The 24,595-nt window shown below is 43.8% G+C and overlaps 4 protein-coding genes across 9 annotated transcripts in view; 2 read left to right on the top strand and 2 right to left on the bottom strand.

Moving 5' to 3' along the window:
• crebbpb (CREB binding protein b) overlaps positions 1-3,795 on the top strand; it is a 34,100-nt gene extending 30,305 nt beyond the window's left edge. For all 6 annotated transcript variants that reach the window (XM_071473641.1, XM_071473644.1, XM_071473643.1 and 3 more), the window contains exons 30-31: positions 4-285; positions 403-3,795. In XM_071473641.1, coding sequence (XP_071329742.1) covers positions 4-285; positions 403-2,769 — 2,649 coding nt within the window. In that variant the 3' untranslated portion in view covers positions 2,770-3,795. The remainder of the gene's footprint in view (positions 1-3; positions 286-402) is intronic.
• A 548-nt stretch (positions 3,796-4,343) lies between these two features.
• Positions 4,344-12,917, top strand: trap1 (TNF receptor-associated protein 1). The gene is made up of 18 exons (XM_071473647.1): positions 4,344-4,558; positions 6,148-6,318; positions 6,424-6,506; positions 6,614-6,754; positions 7,714-7,785; positions 7,957-8,117; positions 8,277-8,386; positions 8,495-8,568; positions 9,264-9,419; positions 9,743-9,863; positions 10,010-10,079; positions 10,213-10,360; positions 10,480-10,665; positions 10,842-10,980; positions 11,078-11,163; positions 11,344-11,489; positions 11,583-11,655; positions 11,845-12,917. Exons 1-18 carry the CDS (start codon positions 4,438-4,440, stop codon positions 11,944-11,946), a joined length of 2,160 nt encoding a protein of 719 aa, XP_071329748.1. The 5' UTR covers positions 4,344-4,437; the 3' UTR covers positions 11,947-12,917.
• Positions 12,918-12,921: 4 nt separating this feature from the next.
• Positions 12,922-17,429, bottom strand: LOC139617118 (MAPK regulated corepressor interacting protein 2-like). The gene is made up of 5 exons (XM_071473649.1): positions 17,029-17,429; positions 16,828-16,897; positions 16,167-16,306; positions 14,838-14,942; positions 12,922-13,340 (listed from the first exon to the last, which is right to left on the bottom strand). The coding sequence occupies exons 1-5, from the start codon at positions 17,081-17,083 to the stop codon at positions 13,270-13,272; spliced, it is 441 nt and encodes a 146-aa protein (XP_071329750.1). The 5' UTR covers positions 17,084-17,429; the 3' UTR covers positions 12,922-13,269.
• Positions 17,430-19,532: 2,103 nt separating this feature from the next.
• On the bottom strand, positions 19,533-24,513 carry LOC139617134 (glycerophosphodiester phosphodiesterase 1-like). Its single transcript, XM_071473650.1, has 6 exons — positions 24,082-24,513; positions 22,233-22,408; positions 21,707-21,812; positions 21,150-21,242; positions 20,601-20,812; positions 19,533-19,889 (listed from the first exon to the last, which is right to left on the bottom strand). The coding sequence occupies exons 1-6, from the start codon at positions 24,340-24,342 to the stop codon at positions 19,742-19,744; spliced, it is 996 nt and encodes a 331-aa protein (XP_071329751.1). The 5' UTR covers positions 24,343-24,513; the 3' UTR covers positions 19,533-19,741.
• Between the last annotated feature and the right edge of the window lie 82 nt (positions 24,514-24,595).

The raw sequence follows: 24,595 nt of genomic DNA on the forward strand, positions 1-24,595 counted from the left end.
CAGGTATTCTTTGTTATCCACCTCCATGCCGGGCCAGTCATTAACACCCTACCACCCATAATGGACCCCGACCCTCTGTTGACCTGTGACCTAATGGATGGCCGTGATGCCTTTCTGACTTTGGCCAGGGACAAGCACTGGGAGTTCAGCTCTCTGAGAAGATGCAAATGGAGCACAATGTGCATGTTGGTGGAGCTGCATAACCAGGGGCAGGACCGCTTTGTGTACACTTGCAATGAGTGCAAGCACCATGTGGAGACTCGCTGGCACTGCACCGTCTGTGAGGTAGGAAATCGTGGCTACTATTGTACAAAAATGTTTCGGAATCTACATCTCTTTCAGTTTTGAATTAATTTTAAATCTTGACATAATCTTAATGTGGTCTTCTTTACTTGTCATCAGGACTACGACCTATGCATTAACTGCTACAACACTAAGGGCCATGACCACCAGATGGTGAAGTGGGGCCTGGGTATAGACGACGACAGCAACAGTCAGGGTGGAGAGGCCTCGAAGAGCCCTCAGGAAAGCCGACGTCTCAGCATCCAGCGCTGCATCCAGTCCCTGGTCCACGCCTGTCAATGCCGCAATGCCAACTGCTCTCTGCCTTCATGCCAGAAGATGAAGAGGGTGGTTCAACACACCAAGGGCTGCAAGCGCAAGACCAATGGTGGCTGCCCTGTCTGCAAGCAGCTTATCGCTTTATGTTGTTATCACGCCAAGCACTGTCAGGAGAACAAGTGTCCTGTTCCCTTCTGTCTCAACATCAAGCACAAACTCCGTCAGCAGCAGCTGCAGCACAGGCTCCAGCAGGCTCAAATGATGCGCCGCAGAATGGCCACCATGGCTGGAAGGGGTATGCCCCTGCCATCCCCACCTACCTCAGCAGCCCCCGACACCCCCAACTCTGTGCAGCAGCCGAATACACCCCAGACCCCCCAGCCAATGCCCAACCAGCCCCAACAACAGCAGCCACCAAATCCTGCCAATATTACCCCAGGCTTTCCCAACAACGGCCGCAACAGCCAGCCCCCAACACCAGTCCCACAGGGCAAACCAGGGCCTCAGTCATCCCCTCTCCATCAGCAGCAGTCACCTCTGCCTAACATGCCACACCAACAGCAGCCTCAGCCTCAGCCACCGCAGCAGCAGCAGCAGCAGCAGCAGCAGCAGCAGCAGCAGCAGCAGCAGCAACAGCAACAGCAACAGCAGCCGCTGCTGGCAGCCCTGAAAGTGGCCAGACAGATTGAGATGGCAGCCAAGGCAAGGCAACAGCAGCAGCAGCAGAATTATGCCATGAATGGGATGCCCATGAACCACCCACGAATGATGGGGCCCATGCAGGGCCAGATGCAGATGATGCAGGGGCCACGAGGCCCCCAGGTGATGCAGGCTATGCAGCAGGGCCAGTGGGGTCCAGGGTTGCAGAATCCCATGCAGAATCCCCAGGGACATCAGCCACAGGTCCCTCCTCAACAAGGCCCCATGGCCCCTCAGCAGGCTCAGGGAACCCCGATGCCCCAGCAGGGCCAGCTCATGCAAAGGCCCATGCTGCCTCAGCAACAGGGTCTCCCGATGACAGGGGTCATGCCTCCCCAGGGGCCCTCACAGCAGGGCATGACACCACAGCAGCAAAACATGCCCCGGGGGATGCCTGGTAACATTGCTCCGAGTGCCCTACAGGACTTACTGCGTACCCTAAAATCTCCCAGCTCCCCCCATCAGCAGCAGCAGGTCCTTAACATCCTCAAGTCTAACCCCCACCTCATGGCCGCCTTCATTAAACAGAGGACAGCGAAATACCAGGCCAACCAGCCACAGCAACAGCAGCAGGGGCAGCAGCAGAACCCTCAGGCTATGCTTGGGTCCCAGGCTGGAATGCAGGCTATGGCAGCCATGGCAAACCAGGTGCAGAGGCCAGTGATGGCGCCTCAGCAGCAGCCTCCTCAGCAGGCAGGGTCCCAGGGAATGGCACCCATGGGCCCTCAAGGCCAAATGATGAATGCTGCTCAAAATGGCAATCCCCAGCTGTACCGTAGACAGCAGCTGCTCAGGATGCAGCAGATGCAGCAGGCGCAGCAGCAGCAGCAGCAGCAGCAACAACAACAACAGGGAGGCATGCCTCAGGGCCACGGTCAGTTCCCCCAGCAGCAGCCGGGTCCAGCGAGCTACTCCCAGCTTCGTATGCAGCAGCAAATGGCTATGCAAGGAGGTGGGGGGCCCATGGGCCAGCTCCCTCCCACATCCCAAATGAGCCAACCTGGAATGGGCATGGATGGGCCCCAGAACCTCCTCCAGCAACGCATGCTTCAGCAGCAGCAGCAACAGCAGATGTTGAAGCAGCAGATGGGCTCCCCAGCACAAGCTAACTCAATGAGTCCACAACCCCACATGCTCCAAGGCCAAGCCCAGGGAGGAGCTCACTTACCTGGCCAGACAATGGCAAACACCCTGGGAAACCAAGTACGCTCCCCAGCACCCGTGCAGTCGCCCCGTCCGCCTTCGCAGCAGCCCCCGCATTCCAGTCCCTCCCCACGGATACAGCCCCAGCCCTCACCCCAGCACGGCGCCCTGCACTCGAGCTCCCCTCACCCCAGCCTTGGAGGCCCCATGTCTGGCTCCATGGAGCAGGGACACATGGGAACACCGGAGCAGAGTGCCATGCTCCCGCAACTTAACACACCAAACCGAGGGGGGTTAAGTAATGACATGGGTATGGCGGGTGATACGACTGGAGACACGCTAGAGAAATTTGTTGAAGGATTGTAGCATTTCATGACAGAAGAAAGGCCTTGTTCTGTTTTCAAGTGAGAATTTTTTGTACTTGCTGATGTAAAAAGCTAAAAGAAATACAAACAAATGAGTCATATGAGGCCTACAGACTGTGAACTTTCCTTAAACCAAGGGACTGCTTTTTCTTCCAACACAGAGTGATTTAATAATTGCTGTTGAAAAGAAGACAACAAAGACACAAAGAATATATTTTTGGTTCAGACCAGCCATGCGAGAATTTGCCCTGGTCTTTGTGTTGTTTTAATTTGTTTTTCATTTGTTATGCTCTGGTAATGACTTTTTTAACAAAACTTCTCAAAACAAAAAATATTTCACTTTATTATTCTTTTTTTTTTTTTTTTTTTTTTTTTTATTTTGTACCTTTGCAAATTAATATCGTATTTGTGTTGAGAAGACTGTAAAATTATTTGTCTGGGAATTTTTTGCCAGGTTTCACCTCTTGCTCAGTTTCTCTGTTCCTGGCTAATTTATTCTAATATGCCATTTTTCAAAAGGACTGCCTTTGGGAAAGCCTTAATTTCTTTCCTGTTTGCAGAGTCTATGGGAGATTAACGTATTTGTATAGATCTAGGAACTATTGCACACACCCAAACACAACATGCAGGTGTGAGACAAACATGCATTGAAGCTTGTTAATGTTCACAGGTGCCAGAATGTTCTTTTTACTGGCCTGGGCCCAGTATTTGTCTTGCAGATGTTTAAAAAAAATTGCTTTGTCTCTCCTTCAGTCTAAAGAAATTCTCATTAAGTACTGAACCTCTTTTGCCTGTGGTGGGAAATTAACTTGTTTGACTGCTGATTTGTATTCAGAGAGTTTTGCGCATCATTTTCTCTCTTGCATTAAACTTGAATTGATGATGAACTGTTCTCTAATGTAAATCATGCAGCTAGACAGTACTGTAAATATGCAGAAAATAAGAATGAAATCACTGTACAAAATGGTTCAAATGGCTCATTTCGTACTTATATACCATATTGTTAAATAAACCTGTGTGCCACAGACTCTGCTTCTAATTTTTTTGTTTGGAGAAAACTCTTCTGGGATCGCTATCGATGTAATTGAATAATATTAATCTACTGTGTTTTATTCTCTCAAATAGAGATCAATTTACTATTATATAAAACATGGGGAGCGCTAAATCCTCATGTTTGACAAGCTGGAACCATCAAATAAGCATTTTGGCTTGAAATCTGACAAATGATCAATCGATGATCAAAATAGCAGAACCGTATTAGCTATAGTTATCATTAACACGACAAACTAAGTTACATCATCTGAGACATTTAAGTTTGTTAATTTCAATATATCTTAGGTGATCACTGTTTGACCTTGAAGGGCAAATTAATAACTGAAATTAAGTAATAAAGGAATTAAGATTAAGGATACATTTGTACACATAAGACTACTAGTATTTTTTATATACGACACTTATATGATGTGGTGCCCTTATTTAAAAAAAAAAAAAAAAAAAAAAATGTTTGCAGTCGATTGAATAATTTCCACTTCTCATCAGGCAGCGCGGTGACACGCCTGCTGACGTCATCAGAAGGTTCGGGGTCCTGCCTGTGCGATCTTGTTCAGCGTGTGTCCCTCGGTCGGTTGACCTGTTCTTCGCCCGTTTTCTCGTCCCCTCGCCTGCCCTCATGTCCCGCTGTCTTGCTCTGGCTCGGTTCGCCCTCGGTGCCTCTCAGAGGACCGGCTTACGGCTAATGACATGTGTTCGAGGGCTGAGCAGCGGAGGTGTCTCTCGGTCATTGACAGCAGGTAGGCTCTGTTGGTAGCCTTAGCCAAGTTAACCTAGCCTAGCCACAAGATGAGAGTCAGGTAGACTACTGTGGCAAAATGTTTAATTTACCTGCCCTGGATCAATGTGAGCTGGTTTGTAAGTCCGATAGCCCCGGCAGAAGCTACACGACGGCCGCAGCCGGGCTGAAATCGATGAGTTGCTTCAAATGGTCGGTTATTATATGATTGTGTCAGACTGAAGAGTCTGTGGACTGAACTGGAATTGTTTTTCATGTCATTGCCCAAAATAGATGCATTTAGATGCACATGCAGTCAAGACACTGATTTCATTTCCCTCAAAAAGGTCTTAAAAGTATTACGTATTATGAAATAAGGTAGGTATTATGTGTATTAAGTCTTAAAGATAATTTACAAAGGTTTGAAATACCTTTACTAATCTGCATTATTAGCCACAGGCAGCAATGTCAATTGTCAAGGGTTTTATGTGATATTAGTAAACGCTGAAAGCTGGAAATTCTCTACTGCTGTTACTCCATACAGCTGACCTTATGTGGACCTTTAGTTCAATCTGTTAGTCTGTTCATCTGTTTTTTTCCTGATTATCCGGGTCATCAATGATTAATTAATGCTATCATCAGGAGTTACTGTCACACAACCCAATGACATTTTATAGATGTCAATACATTTGGGCACTTTGTAAATAACTCTAGGCCTTATCATCCCTACTGGTTTTTACTGATGCCTTTCAAAGTTTGGCTGATATGATAAAAAAAAAAAAACAAAAAAAAAAAAACGGGTATTTAATAGTATTATGTGTGGTATTAAAAATGTCTTAAAAAGAACAGAAACCCTGCTCTTGCATGTATGCCACCATCTACCCAAAAGCACCTGCTGAAAGCGCAAGCAAATCAGTGTCAAATTATAAATAAAGGTTACATTAAGAGACCTTTTCTAACAGCCGAAGCTAATATGAGGTTTTAGCAGTGAGGGATTTTGTGCTAATAAACCAATAACTTTGGGAAATGCCCACATTAGGGGTATTTTATTATATTAAGATAGACTTGAAACACTTTGAATCGATTGTCCAAGTGAAGGGTCAAAGTAAAAGTCATTTGCTTTAACTTTTACTGCATAAATGTAAAATTGGATTTAAGAGAAACCCAGAAGCCTCTTTAGTTGGTTGAGAGTATCCTGATTTGGTGTTTTTGATAACTGCAGTACATAGATGAGCAGACTCCTTCTTAGACATGTTTTGGAGTGATTTGAGCTCATTGTGTTGGTAATCTCTTTCCATAAAATGTTTTTGTCTTCATTTGTCAGCGTAGTTCTGATGAGTTGTTCCTCCTTTAAGATACGTGATTAATAAGGGATCACTCTTAAGTTTTTTCCTACACTTTGTTGTTAATAATAGCAAGTCATCTGATAAATAGAGTTTGTTCTTCACTTTCAGTTAAGAACCTTTTTACACCTTACTTGACTCTTCAGATTACAATGTAACTATCAGACCTTTAAATAAATACAGGCCCTGATTAGTAAGCCCTCTGTAAGATCCAGTGCCAGAGCTGTCTTTTAAACCAGCCCCACCGTTTTACTCCTCCTGTCATCAGACTTGCAGGTTGGACAGCAGCAGAGGTGGAGCTCTCAGCCCAGAGTGTGGAGCTCACAGCGGTCATGCCTCAACTTCTGCCAGCAGTCTTACTACAGCACCCAGGAGGCCGAGAAAGAGCCCGAGGAGGAGCCCCTGCACACCATCATCAGTGACACAGAGTCTGTGCAAGGTGCTGAAACAGCTGGAGACAAAATTACTGGATGTTACAGCTCATAGTTCATCGTTTCATAGATTTAAGATGATCTGACTGTTGTTCTACCCCTGATTTATCCAGGTACCTTCTCCAAACATGAATTTCAGGCTGAAACAAAAAAACTGCTGGACATTGTTGCCAGGTCCCTGTACTCAGAGAAAGAGGTAAGAGGGTTTGTGTTGGGGAAGGAGAGGATCCCACAACGTAGCTAGACTGACATTAAAGTTTATTATCTATAGCTGACTGATTTCCTGCCTCCTCATCACACCAGGTGTTCATCAGGGAGCTGATCTCTAATGGTAGCGACGCTCTGGAAAAACTGCGTCACAGACTGATCACAGCAGGGGGTGAAACAGCTCCCATGGAGATCCACCTGCAGACTGACGCTGCAAAGGGCACCTTCACCATCCAGGTACAGCCTCATCTGTGGAAGATGTGCCCCCCTGCATGAGTTTAAAATGACTGGTATTATTACTTTGAAGAACTCTGTGTGTTGTTGTTCTTCCAGCCCCCTGCTGTTTAGACATACAGCATTATAAGTTAGACTTTGGCACTGCTCAGGAGGTGATGCTAAATGATAAAAGTTCTAAGTTCTTTAAGGTACTGCATCTATATCAACCAGTGCCACCAATACAGCGTTAATGTCAAGGAAATTAGCAACAATATCAGTGCCACTTCTTTCATTGTTTGCCCTTGTTTTACTCATTCGCTCAACAGTGTGTTAAAATCACATAGATTGCCTCACTGAAAAAATAGAAAATATACGTGAAACACCTCAGTTTGTGAGATACAATGGATACACAAAGAAAAATCATGTTGAGGGCTGTTCAGGTCATCCTATTGTTCACCATAACACCGTACAACACCTCACGTCTGTGTGACAGGTGAACACACTGCTGCACTGCAGTCTGCACTAGTGTATCATACATTTGCTGCATTTATTGTACACTGCCATGTTGCACAGTTCTTATTGCACTCCAACCTTTTCTAGCACACTGTATTTCTGATTAATGCAGTTTGAGATTTATATTGTGCATTTTTATTTAATGCTGTTTAATAATGTTTAAACCGTTTATTTTTTATTTTAAATATCCGGCTCCGCAGGTCTGAAATTCTGCAGTTGTGGTTTTAATTTTTAATTCTGTTGTCAACAGCAGTCTGCTGCGACCTGACAATTTCCCTCATGGGATAAATGTAAATCTATACATATACTGTATCTGTCCATACTGTACTCTGTTTCCTGGTCTGTTTTTGAGCATGATTGCCACCTGGTGGATGAATATTGTACAACGATCTATAATGACTTCTTATTGTACAACAACCTATAATGACTTCTTTTTGAATGACTGGGAATCTCTGTACTCTTAACAGGACACTGGAGTGGGCATGAACCAAGAGGAGCTGGTGGCCAACCTGGGGACCATCGCCCGCTCCGGTTCAAAGGTGACTGTTGTAGATCTTTTTACATTTGTTTTGTTCTAGAACTTTTCCTTTCCTCTTCGCCTTATTTATTTACAAACGGATATGTCTGTCCTGTAATGTTTGCAGGTTCCGCTTTTAAATTTTAAGTTCTTTGCTCTCTGTCAAGCTAATCATCTCCTCTACACTCTACAGGCATTTTTGGATGCCCTACAGAACCAGGCGGAGGCCAGCAGTACCATCATTGGTCAGTTTGGGGTTGGATTCTACTCGGCCTTCATGGTGGCTGACCGTGTTGATGTGTACTCCCGCACTGCTGACCCTGATGCTCCTGGATACAAGTGGTCCTCAGATGGGTAAGAGCAATAGAAGGAAGTGTTTTATCTCAACATCAAGAGGAGGAAAAGAGAAATATCCTGTTCTACAGGTGAACAAAGCATGCAGACATGCATATGTGAAATGAGTATAAACAAATGCGATTCTCAGACGTTCTCTGTCATTGTCGTCTCCCTCAGCTCTGGTGTTTTTGAGATCGCTGAAGCCAGTGGTGTTCAGCAGGGGACAAAGATCGTGCTGCACCTCAAGGACGACTGCAAGGAGTTTTCCGCCGAGGACAGAGTTAAAGGTAAAATTGCTGAAACTTCTTCAGTAGCTAAACCATCCCTGCAGAGAGCATCTTCACTACTACATCACTCCACGTGATGACAAGTTGTCGTATCTCTTTCACTTTCAGAGGTTGTAACAAAGTACAGCAACTTTGTGAGCTTCCCCATCTTCCTGAACGGACGGAGGCTCAACACTCTACAGGTGAGCTGCTCTGGTTCTGTTGTTCACTCAGTTGTTAATCTGAAGACTCTGTGAACCAGCGTGGTATCTTCACAGCTGCAGTTTCAACCAAACATGTCGTTCATATATAATCAGTCTAGAAATCATGTATTCAGTAACATCAACACATCTGGCTCTGGGGTGCTGCTCATAAATATGCATCTGTTTCTAAACAGTGAGCCACCCACAGAATTTAAATTTAGGAAATAAGATGGAACTTTATTCATAAATCAAGAAAAGAAAACTCTACAACACATTAATGAAAATGTGAGGTACCAGTTAGTTGTTCAATTTGCCTGATATAAGTAAACTGTGCAGAAATATGCACCCATATTAATATATTACTATATTTACAATTTAACACAACAGTGCATATGTTTTATTGTTAGAAATGTATTTTTCAAGCACAGTAATGAAGAGTACAAATGGAAATAGAAAAAAACTTAACTGTTAACAGAAGATCTTGGATGAATTGGAGCTTGGATGATTTTTTATTATTATTTTTTATCTCTAAATATTTGCAGATAAGTTTCAAATTGGAAAAGAAAAAGATTTTACTATTGCCAAAATACTAATATTGTGCATAGCCTGAGTTGAAAAATAAGTAAGGTTTTGCTCTAATAACATTTCACTTTTATTTTTAGATTAATTATTGTTTGACCTCTGTCTCCCTTCAGGCCTTGTGGATGATGGAGCCTAAGGAGATCAGTGACTGGCAGCACGAGGAATTCTACCGCTACGTCGCCCAGGCCTACGACAAACCCCGCTACACGCTGCACTACCGCGCTGACGCCCCACTCAACATCCGAAGCATCTTCTACATCCCTGAGGCGGTGAGGAGCTCAGGGCTGCACCTTTTTAACCTGAGCGTTTTTTGTGCACAGTGATGACACAGTAGACTGTATTTCAGCTGAGTTTGCGCTGCCAACCTCAGAGAAAATCTTACAGTTTAAAGGGAATGTTATAATGATATTTGGAAATGAAGCCAGCAGACTTTCAGGCCCAAATTTGGTTCATCAAGACATTAAATAATACCAACCTGTTTGTCTTGTGAATTTAAATAGTTCTCTCTAAAGTCAGAATGTTTTTTCAGTGGCTATGAGTAAGTTGGATTTAGTCAAACTGATGGATGATGAAAGACTTCATGCGTCAACAGAAGCCGAGCATGTTTGACGTGAGCAGGGAGATGGGCTCCAGCGTGGCTCTGTACAGCAGGAAGGTCCTGATCCAGACCAAAGCGACTGACATCCTGCCCAAGTGGCTGCGCTTCCTCCGAGGTCAGGATCCTCCCAGCCGCCTGCACCTGCTCCTGGTGCCGCTGCTTGTTTTTACATCCAGGATTTTTATAGATTGAAGAAACAAATCACGTTGATTTTTGAGTGCTGAGCTAAACACAGTGTGTGTGTGTTGTGTGTGTGTGTAGGTGTGGTGGACAGTGAGGACATCCCTCTGAACCTGAGCAGAGAGCTCCTGCAGGAAAGCGCCCTCATCAGGTATAACACCAGTTTTACATCTTGGTTCTTTGTTAAGGATGTAATCTCTTCCCTTTCATCGCTCCGTATTTTACTTTAACTTAAATATTGATCCACTGATGATTGATTTTTCTACCATCACCTCTGGCTTCAGGAAGCTTCGTGACGTTTTGCAGCAGAGGGTGATTCGCTTCCTGCTGGACCAGAGTAAGAAGGAGCCAGAGAAGTACAGTAAGTTCTTTGAGGACTACGGCCTCTTCATGAGGGAGGGCATCGTCACCACCCAGGAACAAGACGTCAAGGTGACACAATCTTTGGTTTTTAAAGGGGAAAAGCAATAAAAGTGCAAGAGATCAGCGCCGAAAGCAGCAGAGAAACATCGGTAACAGCAGCAGTCTCCCTCTGTGCTGTGTCTGTGTAGGAGGATATTGCGAAGCTGTTGAGGTATGAGTCATCTGCTCTCCCAGCGGGCCAGCAGACCAATCTGATGGAGTATTCCTCTCGAATGAAGGCTGGCACACGCAACATCTACTACCTGTGCGCCCCCAACCGCCATCTCGCAGAGCACTCCCCGTACTATGAGGCCATGAAACAGAAAGACATGGAGGTGAGGGGCTGACATGACAGATAATGATGATTAAATTATGTTTATTGGTTTTAAAGGTTTTTTTTTTTTTTTTAAAGGGCTATGTTGCTGTTCCTGAGAAGCAGATTAAAAAAAAAATCCAGTCCAGGTGAAACGTGTCTTTTCCTCTGTGTGTGTGTGTGTGTGTGTGTGTGCAGGTGCTGTTCTGCTACGAGCAGTTCGATGAACTGACGCTGCTCCACCTGAGGGAGTTTGACAAGAAGAAGCTGATCTCAGTGGAGACGGACATCGTGGTGGATCACTACAAGGAGGAGAAGTTCGAGGACAGCAAACCAGGTCTGGTTCTCTCTCATACCTCAAAGTATAGTCATAGCAGGACGCCATGCCGTTACGGATGTAATCCTGACCCTTGTTTATCGTCCTTTCCCTGCAGCCTCTGAGCGTCTGACACAGGAGCAGGCTGACGACCTGATGGCCTGGATGAAGAACGCTCTGGGTCCCCGAGTCACCAACATAAAGGTAAAGATAACACTCTGCTCGTTCGTGCGCGTGTATAAACTCAAACCCTCAAATCAGTTAGATCTCTTCAAGTTTTAAAGTTGAGTCTCATGTTTCTTCCCAACTGACCTGAAAAAACATCTTTGAATGTAACTTCATACGGACATGTTGTGTAATGCATTTTTCTCCCCGGTCCGCCAGCTCACTCCTCGTCTGGACACCCACCCAGCTATGATCACAGTGCTGGAAATGGGTGCTGCACGGCACTTCCTCCGCACCCAGCAGCTGGCCCGCACCGCTGAGGAGAGAGCTCAGATACTGCAGCCCACACTGGAGATCAATGCAGGGTACGGGGTGGATGGATTTTACTAGATGAAATTTAAGAAAAAAGGTTTTACGTCCAGCTCTCACTGTCATGTACTTTTTCCACCATTTGATAGACACGATCTGATCAAGAAGTTGCACGCTCTGAAAGACACAGACTCTGAACTGGCTGGACTGCTGCTGGAGCAGGTACTGTGAGCTATGTGCTTATGCAAAACGTGTTGGTTTCTGATGTGCTCCTGTTCTAATTTGACATTTATACAAACTCAAATCATATTCCTTCATATTCCTCCACTTTAACAACAGCAACATCATGTCCTAATTCAACGGGACAATTTAAACATTTACTTTTATCTTCTTTTATCTGCATTGTTTCAGATCTATGACAACGCCATGATCACGGCAGGCCTGAATGATGATCCCCGACCAATGATTTCCCGCCTGAATGATCTACTGACTAAAGCTTTGGGGAAGCACTGAGAGCTACATGCAGACACGAACTTGGCTGTGATGACTGAAGCATTTACAGCAGCTGATGGGCCTACAAAGCTGGAGAACTGCAGTTTCTGAAGAGCACTACAGGCCTTATCTGAAGCCATAAAACATCGCATCTCTTTCCCCTCTGACGTACTTCGTTCCCCTTGAGGAGAGCACATACAGGCTGGAGAAAGATGAACTGCTAGCAGCATCTGAGAGAGCTTTTCCATAAACATTTCTATGTTGTCACGCTCTTTGTTCAGCTCTTATTTCATAAGGAGTTTCAAATTTTGTTGGCTGGTCATGACTTTTGCAACTACACCTGTCTTTTCAGTGTGACTTTTACACTTGGATGTAAAAACAAGGATTTTTCTAACATTGGCATCTGGTTTTCAAGACCAGGTACCACGAAATTAAGCGATCGGGCTCAATGACAACCACATCCTGAATAATCTGGATGAAAACCAGCTGCAAACAATGCAGAAATGAAGATAGAAAGTAGGAAAAAGTAATGGAGACGCATTAAAAAAGATTGAGTCCAAAAGTGTGGAAGTGTGGAAATCTCTCCTCAAATCACATTCAAAATTCTGTTTAAATGCCCTGTGTAATAACAACTAAGTTATTCTAGCTATTATTCTCAAGTGTGTGTTAGGTAAGTGCTAAGACACAGATCACAGTTCATTTAGAAATGCAAGACGTCCCTCTGACTGCTGAAAAGAGCCGTTTTCTGTTCTCATTTTTCATCCTTTTTTTCCCCCATATTTAATATTTTATGTTCACTTTTTTTAAGAAAGAGCGTAAGTGTGGTAAGGTCTGCTACAGGTATGCGCCCATACCTACTTGTATTATTACCCAATGTAAAGTCGATTTAAAATACTGTATATGCATTTATGGGGCCGTTGGTGGTGGCTTTGCATCAAAAAGACAAACATGGATCCATTCTTGTGACAATTAAAAAAAATCATGCCAATTCAGAGATTCTTGAAAAGACAATTTTACTGCATTTCAGAAGTAGCATGACATCTCTGTTTTCAGGGTGGCAAGATGAGAAAACCTCAGCTTCAAGACATCGTCCCTCTGTGCGCCATCTGTGGCAGACTGAATGCTTAGTGTTGAATGGGTTGGGGTTAAAAGGCTTACAGTTCAAGTGAGGTGATTCTCTGTGGTTTCTATGTAAGCGTCCCAGCGCTGTCCTTCCATTTGAATCACATCGGGGCACTTTGTCCCATCACACCTGCTGCTCCCAGGTATCCTCCTCAGTGAGCCGTTCCGCTTCAGGTCTCACCTCCTGACCGCCTGTCAAGATCCATAAATCCCAGAGGAGTGTCAGGACAGCTTGTCTATGTTGGCTAGGAAGCGCTGGGCCCACCATTCATCCAGGTCAATGGGCACAAAGTCTGGAAAGGAAAGCAGTGAAGTAATTTGCACCACGAGTCAACATTAGAAGTGTTGAACAATCCCAGTAGCCTGTTAGGTTGTAATGTTCATTTCACACTAAAACATTGTTACAAGGATGAAACATGGAAAACAAAACATGCTCTTTGCCACTATTGGAAATCGAAAGTAAGAAATGCAGTTACTGTTAATTAAAAATACAGTTTTCAGTTTTTATAGAATTCCTTATCTCTTGCTCTATTTACCCTATAATTTCTGCATTATGTCAACACAAACAGTAAACAAGGGGTGGAGTAGCTCAGGTTACCATAGGGCGAGTCTATTTTGACAGTTTTGACCGGAAGCATAAACTCACATATGATTGAGTGCTCAGCGCCAGTTGTCAACAGTGAGATTCAATGAGAAACTGCTGCCCTCCGTTAATTTGCAGGCTACCATACAAGTTCCAAATATCTCGTCTAAATTTTGTGGATCTCAGAAAGCGACTCATTAATAAAACAGCGACAGTAACATCAGTTTTCACAAATGTTTTTTCAGTAACAACTACTGTGGTAAGTTTTCTGGCGCATGTCGTAAATGCTATGAACTGCAACATTTGCATCTGTCAAGCTAATGTCAGTGCAAACCTGATAGCATTTTGCCACATGCAGTGAACACAAAAAACCTGAAACAAGTAGTCACAATTAGAGGCTACATCTCCACATTATTAATTATGTAACCTCAATGTGTCACACATTGGAAAGTGTCTCATTGACACTAACATGGCTGTACATAACTTGCTTAAAATCACTACTTTGTTTGATACTAGGAAAAATGAATATCTGTAGCTGTATCAAATAACTACATATCTAATAACCTGTGTAAGGTTGTCATATTGGCTTCACGCTTCATTTTACGACTAGCTATAACTATAGCTTATTATCTGCGTATTCAAATAAGAACAATCACCCAAAACTTAAAACTACACATTACATGGACATTTCCTCTTGATGCATGACACGTGTTGTATGTTGTGTTTTTAATCTGAGTTTACAAGTTCCTGTCAGCTTGGGTGACGTGGCAATGAAGTATGAAACTTGAATTGGTATTTCTAAATGTGTCAACAGAGTTGGCACATCTAATTTGGACAATGAGGAGAGACAGGCCTGTGACCTCTGCTAGTTTCCTTCCAGCTGGAAGGATCAGAGGCAGTTCTTTTAATCCTTGGTTGGCTGGCTGTCATAAACCAATACAACCTGCTGTCCAGGTTAGACTAACTATAGACGTGTGGGCTGTGTTCATAAAAGACTGAACAACAAAAATATTAAGAAGCCCTCTTATTTTTAATAGTTATAACAGGCTAATTTAAAAACAGACATATTTTACGTGAAAATCTTGCTTAGTTCTGCCATAAAAGGGACCATTAAAAATGCAGACATATAAACTGGAAAGAGGGAGCACCTAGGGGAAAATGGTGCAGCGTGTAGAGAACTGTGAGAAAGACGAGACGCTGTACTCACTGTCCATGTGTGGGCTGGGAGTGGTTTCTTTATAGTAGACTGCTCCCTGGGCGCCCTCTGACCCCTGGCTGGGCCCCTGCTCCTGCTGCACCACCTCCTGCCAGGCTGCAAACACAACTCAGTCAGTACGGCCACGATTAACACCGACAAGTGACTGCAGGTCCATGATGTGTTTTATTAGACCTCTGACCATCTATCAGAGGTCACAAAACAGGATTTAACACAGTTGTGTTTGTGGTAGTTAAAGAAACAAAATCAAATGTTATTAGAATCTTTTCAGAGTGTAATTAGCAGGTAACAGCAAATGGTCTTACACTATATGTCCATGTTAAAAAAAAAAAAAAAAAAAATCCTGCACCCCAGTGTCAAACAAGTAAAGTCCACAAGGGCAACTGCTTCAAAGGCCTGCCACTCCTGCCACTCCATTTGTGTTTCAAATAACGCAGCATGTGGACTTGTCACATGTAGTAAGTGTGTATGTGTGCCTGTGTGTGTGTGTGTATATGAACTATAACAGATTTTATCGCTGCCACTTTCAGTTTGTTTATATTGTACACTGAGGTATTTCAGAGAGTAAAAGAGAAAGAATCAACCCTGAACAGGGGGCCTGGAGGCGGGGCCTACTTTGTGTCCTTGTCCACTCAATGACAAGGTTACTGAAGTTGTTTATGTGCTGCAGTGGCTGAGCTTCAACACCAACAACTCACAAGACACAGACAACACGAGCTTAAGCCAAATGAAGTCTCCTGGAGACTGCATGAGTCTGTGAATGTTAAAAAGAGCCACACACACACACACACACACACACACACACGCACACACGCACACACGCACACACACACACACACACACACACACACACACACACACACACACACACACTTCAGAACTGGGTCACTGTGTAGAGTTTCATCCAGACCCCACAAAAGCCTTCATCCTGTCAGGAGCTTTTGTTGCCTTTCCTCAAAGCAGACAACGAGTCTCTTTCCCTGAGTGCCTGATGGGTCTAAGCCGAAGCCAAAAAAAAAAAAAATGCTGTTTCCCTCAGGACGTAGGTGCCAGCACGGGTCACGAGAAGCATGATATGTGGGTGTGAGAGCATTTCACTGCTGGTTGCCTATCATGGCTATCAGTGTCAGAGCAGCTGTGTGGGTGAGGTCTGGAAGAGGGGGAGGAGGCGGCTGGGTGGCAGCTCTTATAAACTATGATTGTAAAACAATGTCATTCACAAAACAGCCGTTGGGGATTAGACACAGTGAAGACAATGAGAAGTCTTTCCTAGTGTCATCTTCTCGTATTTCCAGTCAGACCATTCACTCACTTCCTTACCCTCATAGACAAACTTGACGTTTTCCTCGTGTGAGGCGGTGAAAGTCTCTTCCTGATGGTTGTCTGCGGGGAGAGCCGGAGCAGGGTGATGGTACTTTTTACCATTCAGGCGGTTGAACACTATCTTGGGTGCAGGAAGGCTGATGGGTATAAGGAGGAAGAGAAAGATGTCACAGGTAGCCTGGAGGGTTTTTTTTTTTTTTTTTTTGCATACACAGCACATGATTTGATAACTCTCCTTTACCAGAAGTGTCAGCCTTTGGGCTTAGAGTCAAGCAAGGTTGGTTGTGTAGGAGTCAGAGATTGCAACAGCTGAGTGAAGGACCATGTGCCACCTTGCCTTCCCACAAGGTCACAGTCCCGCTGGTTCAAAGGCATGAAAACAGCCCAGCAGGCAGACCCAGCCTTCAGGGTGAAGGTGTGTTATAAATCATTCAGGCCTGTGCTTATGGAGGACTGCTGCCTGTCTCAAGATGATGACGTTCACTGCTGCCAGGACAGCGTCATTCACTAACGTACACTTTAACCTGGGACGTCAAGTCTGATCCCTGCAAACAGGAGCCAATTAAATAGACTCGCATGAAAAAAAAAAAAAAAAAAAAAAAGAGCATCACAGACACACAGCTGAGAGCATCAGTGAGATTTTTCTTTGTTCACTTACTCAGGCAGACCCCAGGACGTTTGTTTGTGCTTGAAGTCGTTTATTTTGTTGTCCAGCTGCTGAGTGGGCCCTAGGAAAAAAAAAAAAAAAAAGCGGAGAAAAGCATATGTTCCTTTAAAAAACAAAACCAAATGATCATTAGTTTGCCGGATCTTCAGCAAAGTGTGTCTGAAAGTTGCTTATTAAAGTCCAGAGTCTCACCTGTGCGTCGCTGGGTGACCAGTTTGCTGGGACCTCTTGTAATCGTGTACATCATGCGCGGGGGAAGGTCACCTGTGAACTTCAAGTCTGAGCACTTCGACGTGAGGAGAAGAAGAGGAAGCAGCAGCAGCAGCAGCGTCCCAGGTGGAGCAGAGACAGGTGGAGCGGGCCTGCTTGTGAGGGCGCGTTAAGTTGAACACACGCCTCCAGGGTCCTGTCGGTGTAAAGAGGGTGTCTTTAAGTCAGTCCGCCTCTCAGCTGATCAGGCGAAATTCCGCTCACAGGGCGAAACACCGAAGCCAACGGGAAACCCACGGAGCTGACGTGAGACTGAACTGGGCACAGCTCTCAGGGAGCAGAGCCTCGCATCGCAGCCGGCGACCCTCCCCTCCCCTCTCCTCCACTCCCCCCCCCCCCCCCCCCCCCCCCTCTCCTCCACTCTCCCCCCCCCCTCTCCTCCACTCCCCCCCCCCCCCCCCCCTCCTCCACTCCCCCCCCCCCCCCCCCCCCCCCCCCCCGCCCCGCCTCCCCTCCCTTTCACCTGACGTCTCCGTCCCCGAGTTCAGACATACGCTGCAAATCACTTCGGTGCTGAGGTGTCCTGCCGCCGCCACAATGTCACACAACCTGAAACAGCGGCTGTCATCCAGAAGCCACGGGACGCACGCCGTCAAAAGCGCACCACTTCTCGACGTAGCCACACGCCTCCTTCGGCGCTTTAAAGAGACAGTGTCCCGGTATTGTAACAAATCCATAACGGGGGGCCTCCAGGGGCCACTGAGCACAGAGTGAAATCCTCATAATGTGAAGAAATTGTGTGATTACACAATTTTTTTTTTTTTTTATCCCTGATTTCCCTCTGTTGAGGATTTATTCTAGAAATGTCCAGTACAATTATAACCTGTTTGATATTTAGTATGACTGGCTTTCCCGCACTCACACCACTGTTTACAGCAACATGAATTGAATAAATCCAGTCCTCTCAGATGAGTTCAGTTTCCTCCAAAGTTTATTCAACAAGGTTCATGTTGTCTGCTCCTCCGAGAAACCCCCACCTGACCAACGTTTCTGTGTTCACAGTACACACAGGAGAGCTCAGGTGCACAAGTCATACTGTAGACACACATCTGTTTACAATGCAACCATGCTTTACAATACACTAACTCATGAAGCTGTGTTGTTGTAAACTACAGAGTGATGGGCTAATACATTTTTTTAATAAACGTATGAACATAGGATTTTCACTTAAAAGTCATCGCGAACTTGGATCAGTTCTGCAAACTGATTTTACATTCATAAGATTCAATTCAGCCAAACAAAGACCATGAAATGTTTTGATGATTTGTCTCTTAACACCACAGGAAATGAAAAAGGAGGAAACGCAAGAGAAATGTTGATTTATTTATTCCTTTATTTTTCTCAATTTTTATCTCAGAGAAACAATTTGTCACCAAGATGAGGTTGTTCAGCCTTTTGCCTACGAGAACTCCTTAAATAACTAAAACAAAAAAAAAACAAAAAAAAAAAAGGGAAAATCTTGATTTATCCCACAGACACCAGATGTCCTCTGCATCATTTGTGGGAGTTTTGAGTTTTGAGTCTACATTCTGCAGTTACAGACAAGTTATGGTGGGCTTTTTAAGGCTGAGTCTGATAGTCTTTAGTCGGTGTCTGTAAATGTGAGTGTTCAAATTGACAGAAAATAACTGATGTATTTGAAAGAAAATTGAATTGTACATAGCTTGCAGAGGTTTTCAGTGGTGAGTCAAACATTTCTTTCACAGAAGGGACGGATGGCTCTGAAAACAAGTTGTCCCAGTGATGATTCATTATGTACGTATCAAACAAGTCACACCGGTGTGGCAGAGTTCATTCCCTTGAGGAGAAATGTATTTGGGGAACACAGTCAAATTATATTAATTAGATCATTATCTTACAGATGGGTCATTCAAAGTTTTAATATCTTGCAGCAAAAATTTTTGTGTATTTGTGCAACTGTGGCACATAATGACAGCAGGTAATTTTCTGAACAATCAAACAATCAAGTGATCAGCAAGTCAAGTTCTAGAATATCCACAAGAGATCCATTATTAAATAAATATCGTGATGGTAGGCATTAATGCCATTAATGGCAACATGTCTAATGTTACATCTATTTACACTGACGTCTCTTTAAAGGTGCAACAAACATCAGCACAGAAGGTAGAAAAGATCTTTAAGGTAGCGTAATCCTAATCCCTGTTCCAGGAGAGCTGGAGGTATTGCTGCTGGTAGTTGGATAAGGACAAGGAGGTTTACAGTTTAGCCTTCATGGTTGCCTGTAGATTTAAAGGGAAATTACCTGTATGCCAGCTACAGGTAATGATGTATTCTTAATCTAGAGTAAATCATACATGCATTTCTATAAAGCTTGGGTTGCCACTACAGAGCTAGTTAGCACCAAATCTTTCTTCCTCTTTAAATTTAACTTAATCTAATGTATATATCTCAGTGTTTTTATGTTCTTTAAAAAGACAAGAAACTTTTTTTTTTTTTTTTTGGTTAATCGAAGAGTTTCCAACTTCTACTTTCTTCATTGGGAGACTGTGGAACATTTCATTTTCTTTGGGGTTTTGATCACCTCCGTATGTCCTGAACTGCTGTATAAATATGTGTGTGTGTGGGTGTGTGTGTGTGTGTGTGTGTGTGTGTGTGTGTGTGTGAGATCATTCAATCAGTAATGAGGATCACAGTCCTCCAGCAAACTGTCAGTGATGTAGCCGATCTTCAGCAGGTTTTGGTAGTAGTCTTTCTCCACAGCGGTGTTTACAGTCCAGCCCACCACCTCCACACCGCGCTCTGCCCAGTACTGAACATAGTCCCTGAGTGAGAGAGAGGAGGAGGCAGATAAGAGAAAACAGCACAGCAAAGAAGGAGCAGGAGTAACACATTTTTGGTTGCAAACAACACATGATATGCAACGTTGGCTCAGAACCTTTTTGGCTTGTGACTCCATAAAATGAAGCTTTAATGACCTATGTCATCATTGTTTATAGTCTTATTGTAGACAGGAGCAGTGAGTAGTTCAACAAAAGGCAGATTTTTTCCTTCTCAGATTTCATTTCAAGGATTTTTTTGAAACGGTTAAACTGTGTGGGGTTTTTTTTTGCGAGAAAAAAAGTCAGAAAAAGTATAAGCTGCGTAAAAGAAATTCCTGTTTTTCTTATTTATCCATTTAACCATTCCCATATTTATCTTTGGAGCCCTTGGGGGATTACGATCACCAGTTTGTGAACCACTTGATGAAGAAGATGGCCTGGTGAGGACATGTCTCAACAGTCTCTCTGCAGTTACCCCGGTTACGTGGGACAAACCATGTGCTGCAGCATCATTCTGTGAGGACCAATAACGACAGTAATCTTTTTTTCAGCGATTCAAATGAAAACCAGATGGCAGTTCTTCCTGATTGTCACTTTTAAATAAATACATCAAATAAATACAAGAGAAGCTACGTCTTAACATCTTAAATACTGAGAGTTACACACATCTTTGGGCCTGTGCACTGCAGTGATAAAACACTTAATTTCACCTACAGTGAGATAAAGTCCTTCTGCACCAGGATGGCAGAGACACCACATAGTTTCCACAGTATGTGGTGGTGGGCCCAGTCCAACAAGACGTCGAGAACCCCCGTCCAGAGCTGACCCCATGTTGACAGGGTCCGAGGAGTACCATCACCAAAGCGACTCAGTCTCCAGGGCCGGTGGGTCAGGGCTGTGACCACGTTGGGGTCAGTCTGACGCATCTGTAGGCCAGAAGAGGTCAGAGGTCAACAAAAAGCTGTCTTATTAGAAGTTAGATGCAGGGCCTTCCATTGGCTTAGATCACTTAAGTGACTATCCCTTTCAGTCAGTGGGTGTTGTCATTGCTCCTTCTACATTCATTGAATAAGTTAGTTAAAAACCATGATGAATATCAAGTAAATGAATAAAATGAAAAGAAAACCAGAGGAGGAAACACAAAAATTGATGTTGCACTTGTAAAGGGTTGTGAAGTTGGTAATATCACTTCCTTTGAAGATTAAAATAACTGTCCAAAGATGATGATGAGCATTTTTGTTAATTATTCATCATTTTTGTTACCTTGTAGATAACTTTGGGCTCAAAGGAGGAAACGACACTGGAATTGTAAAGGGCTGGAAACTTCTTATAAATCTCATGAAGCACTGATGCTGCCTGCAAAAGAGAAAAACTTATTAATATTCCATAAAAAAACATATTACTATGTTATATGGCTTATTATGTGGCTTATTTGAAGAGGTTCCTGAATGGTTCAGTGGCAGGTTGTACCTTCTGAAGCCAGACAGCTGTAACTTAAATCTTTCTGATCACTGCTTCAGCATGTCTTCATATAAGACTCATTGTTAGTCTTATCCATTTCATCATTCCAAAAGCAACTGCACAGTTATAGAAATTGTTGAGTTTGTGAAAAGTGCTCCACATATACTGTAAATATACATATACATATACATATGTATATGTACAGTGTACATACACATCTAATTAAATACAGGAAACTTAGTTTTCATTATGCATTGATTTAACAAAGGTCATTTCATCCTTTTTTCATATGAAAAAATGTTACCTCTTACTTTATATGTCAGTATAAAGTAAATCTGCCATGTCAGTATATTTAGCACCTTATCAGGTTGAGCTTTGACATCAAAGAATATGGTCAGCTGATGTCTTATGCATTCCTCCACGGCCTCCTGCAGAGTTGGGACTTTCTCTCCACTGAACTTGTCCCTGGGGATGAAATCACAGCGGTTTTGGAAGTTAATACTGAGATGATACAGTATTACTGGTGCATCAGCTTCATATTTTCAAGTCTGTTTATCTTGTTCCCATCTTTGATGTCTTTGAAAACCGCAGAGGAACAAGGATGTTTTCCTCAAACCACTCTCATGAGAAATAAAGAAAAAGGCAAACATGCTCATATTTACAAAATTAAGTGACATAAACAAAATAAAATAGGAGAGTGCCAAAATCTTTACATGATGACATATTTGCAAAGGGCAAGGGATTGGGGAACTTTTTGATCAAGAACATCTTCACATATAGCCAGTTTCCAAGTAAATATTTCATGGACACTGTCCTCAGTTTCCTCATCAGAGCATGAAATCACAAACTTAAGCAAGCTGAAGTGACTGATAACAGGAAGCGTACTTCAGCCTGTGGTGAGCAGCAGCATCTAATCTCCTTAGTTGCACAATTTGCAGTTTATTAACTGGTCCAGACCCATTGGTGGTGCGGTCAACAGTCTCGTCATGCATCAGTACCGGGACGCCATCAGCTGTGAAACTCAAGTCCAGCTCGACCCCGGTTGCCCCGTTCCTACTGGCCTAGAACAGGAAATCGCAGAGAGGAAAAGAAGACAAAAAGAAATGAAGACAAAAAGACAGAAAGTGTACCTGAATTTTTGGCATGGTGTTTGTGATAGAGACGTACAAAGTTGATGTGAACCGAAGACTAAACTGACCATAGCTGCCTATACATTATGTGTAACATGAGAGATGAAGAAGGTGGAGATAATCGTTGCATTGAAATGGGGCTTGTTGATCTTAAGTTGCTTCATGGACGCATAGAATAGACTGAATGAACAGATCTGACATTTACAGGGTGGCTGCTTCAGTGTTTGGCAAAGACAACAAAAGATTATTTGACTTCACTCCCTCATGAGGACATAAAGCCTCAGTAATGTACATTTCAGCCTCACTCTAGAGATGAACATGAATAAAATTTCAAAAATAATCAAAACAAAACAATTTAGATGTAGCAGTGTTTCTTAGCTGGATAACAAAGACTGAGTGACCGCGTCACTCGAAATATAATTTGTCAAAAGCGACACCTGGAGGACTGTGCACTGGACACCAGAGAAACAAAAATGTGCCACATTTTGCACAGATTCTGGTCTCGCCCAGTGACAGATCAGACATGCAGGAGAGAAATATATGTGTGATCCAGAGTTTACGCAAGTGCACCAAATTACCAAAGGAAAAAACTGGAGAGCTTATCTCTTTATTACGAGATAACATACAACTGACTAATTGGATTAATTGTTTGTAATCATTTGGGCTACTTTGTGAGTCATATTGTGGTTTCTACCTATCAGGGGTTTGACTCCAGAGGTTTCAAAAGGGATATAAGATCCTGATCTCATAATTATGAGAAAATTAGTAGGAAAAAAAATGTTGTAGAGTCTCAATTTCAAGACACGAACAATAAAAAAAAAATATGGATTCAAGAACAGACTCCTGTCAGGAGAGTAAACACAACCGTCACCAAGAAATGAAAATGCTGTTTTTGGTGCCTGTAACCCAGACATATATGTCGACGGTTAGGAATGTCAGACAGCATCAGCATCACCCCTCAGTAGCATGGTTAGGGTCCTTAAAAGCCATGTGGTCCATCATATTTAATAGTTGCCTAGAAAAGGAGGTTACTTTTTTTTTGTAGAAGGAGGCTGAACATTAGCTAATTGGAGTAAAAGAAAGGTGTGAAGGAACTGGTCAGATGAGACTCAGAGAGAGTTTGGTTAGAGTAGTGTGGTGCTACAGGATGGCGACAGGCATATGGGACAGTCTACAAGCAGCAGATGATGCACAAAAACAGAAAGAGTGGGGGAAGCAAGGATTTACAAGTCTGTGAGTTAAGAGTTATGTAACAGAGGACTTCATCTAGAAGGTGGCATCAATTTATAAACAATTCATTTTATAGAAAAGGCTGAGCAGCACAGTGAGTCACTGATCTGCAAAAAAAAAAAAAAAAAAGAAATAACAGGGAAGTCACGACATGCAAAGCTATCAATGTATTTATTATCAGACAAAATCCCTTAAATATGTCTTGAGGGTCTCCCTTGAACGCGTGGAGCTCTAGACCTCTCATTAATGTGGGTGCTAAATATCTGCAGCCTACATTTCTATAAGCTGTTGCTTTGGCTCTATAGCACAAGGCCCATGCACAGCTCCACATCCCCATCAGAACGGGACACTGGCGCATGTCATGCATGTCTGACCTCTCTGATCGCCGCCAAGGTGTTCTCCGGAGCGTCGTGGCTCCCTCCGCGGTGCGCCACCACCGGAACGCCGCCTGATGGAGCCCTGGGCCGCAGTACGCGACCGGCCTGGTCCGCCGGCACCGGAGGGAACCGGAACATCACCATGAAGACATAGAGGAACGCGGTGAGGAGGGAGGCACCGGTAGCGCTCCTCGTCCCCAACATCACCAGCAGAAACACCGCCGAGAAATACATCACCTCATCTCCGATCTGCAGCATGGTGGAAGGAGGGCGGGAGATTGTCTTCTGGCACAGGCGCAGTTCAGAAAGATGGACCTCTGATGGAGCTCCGTGTGTCAGCGACACTCCGGTGACTACATGTTGGTGGTCAGAGAGCCGATCTCACACAGATAGCCGAGAATCAGCAGGTTTTACTTCGCGGTTGTGAGAGGATGGATGGGGGAAGGGTGGGAGAGGGAGCTTTGCTGCTATCGTCAATGTCAAGTGTTGAAAGAAAAGAAAAAAAAAAAAT

The sequence above is a fragment of the Trachinotus anak genome, unplaced genomic scaffold, assembly GCF_046630095.1.
Source record: "Trachinotus anak isolate AG129_WGS33_773 ecotype Australia unplaced genomic scaffold, CSIRO_AGI_Tana_v1 ptg000003l, whole genome shotgun sequence".
Taxonomy (NCBI): domain Eukaryota; kingdom Metazoa; phylum Chordata; class Actinopteri; order Carangiformes; family Carangidae; genus Trachinotus; species Trachinotus anak.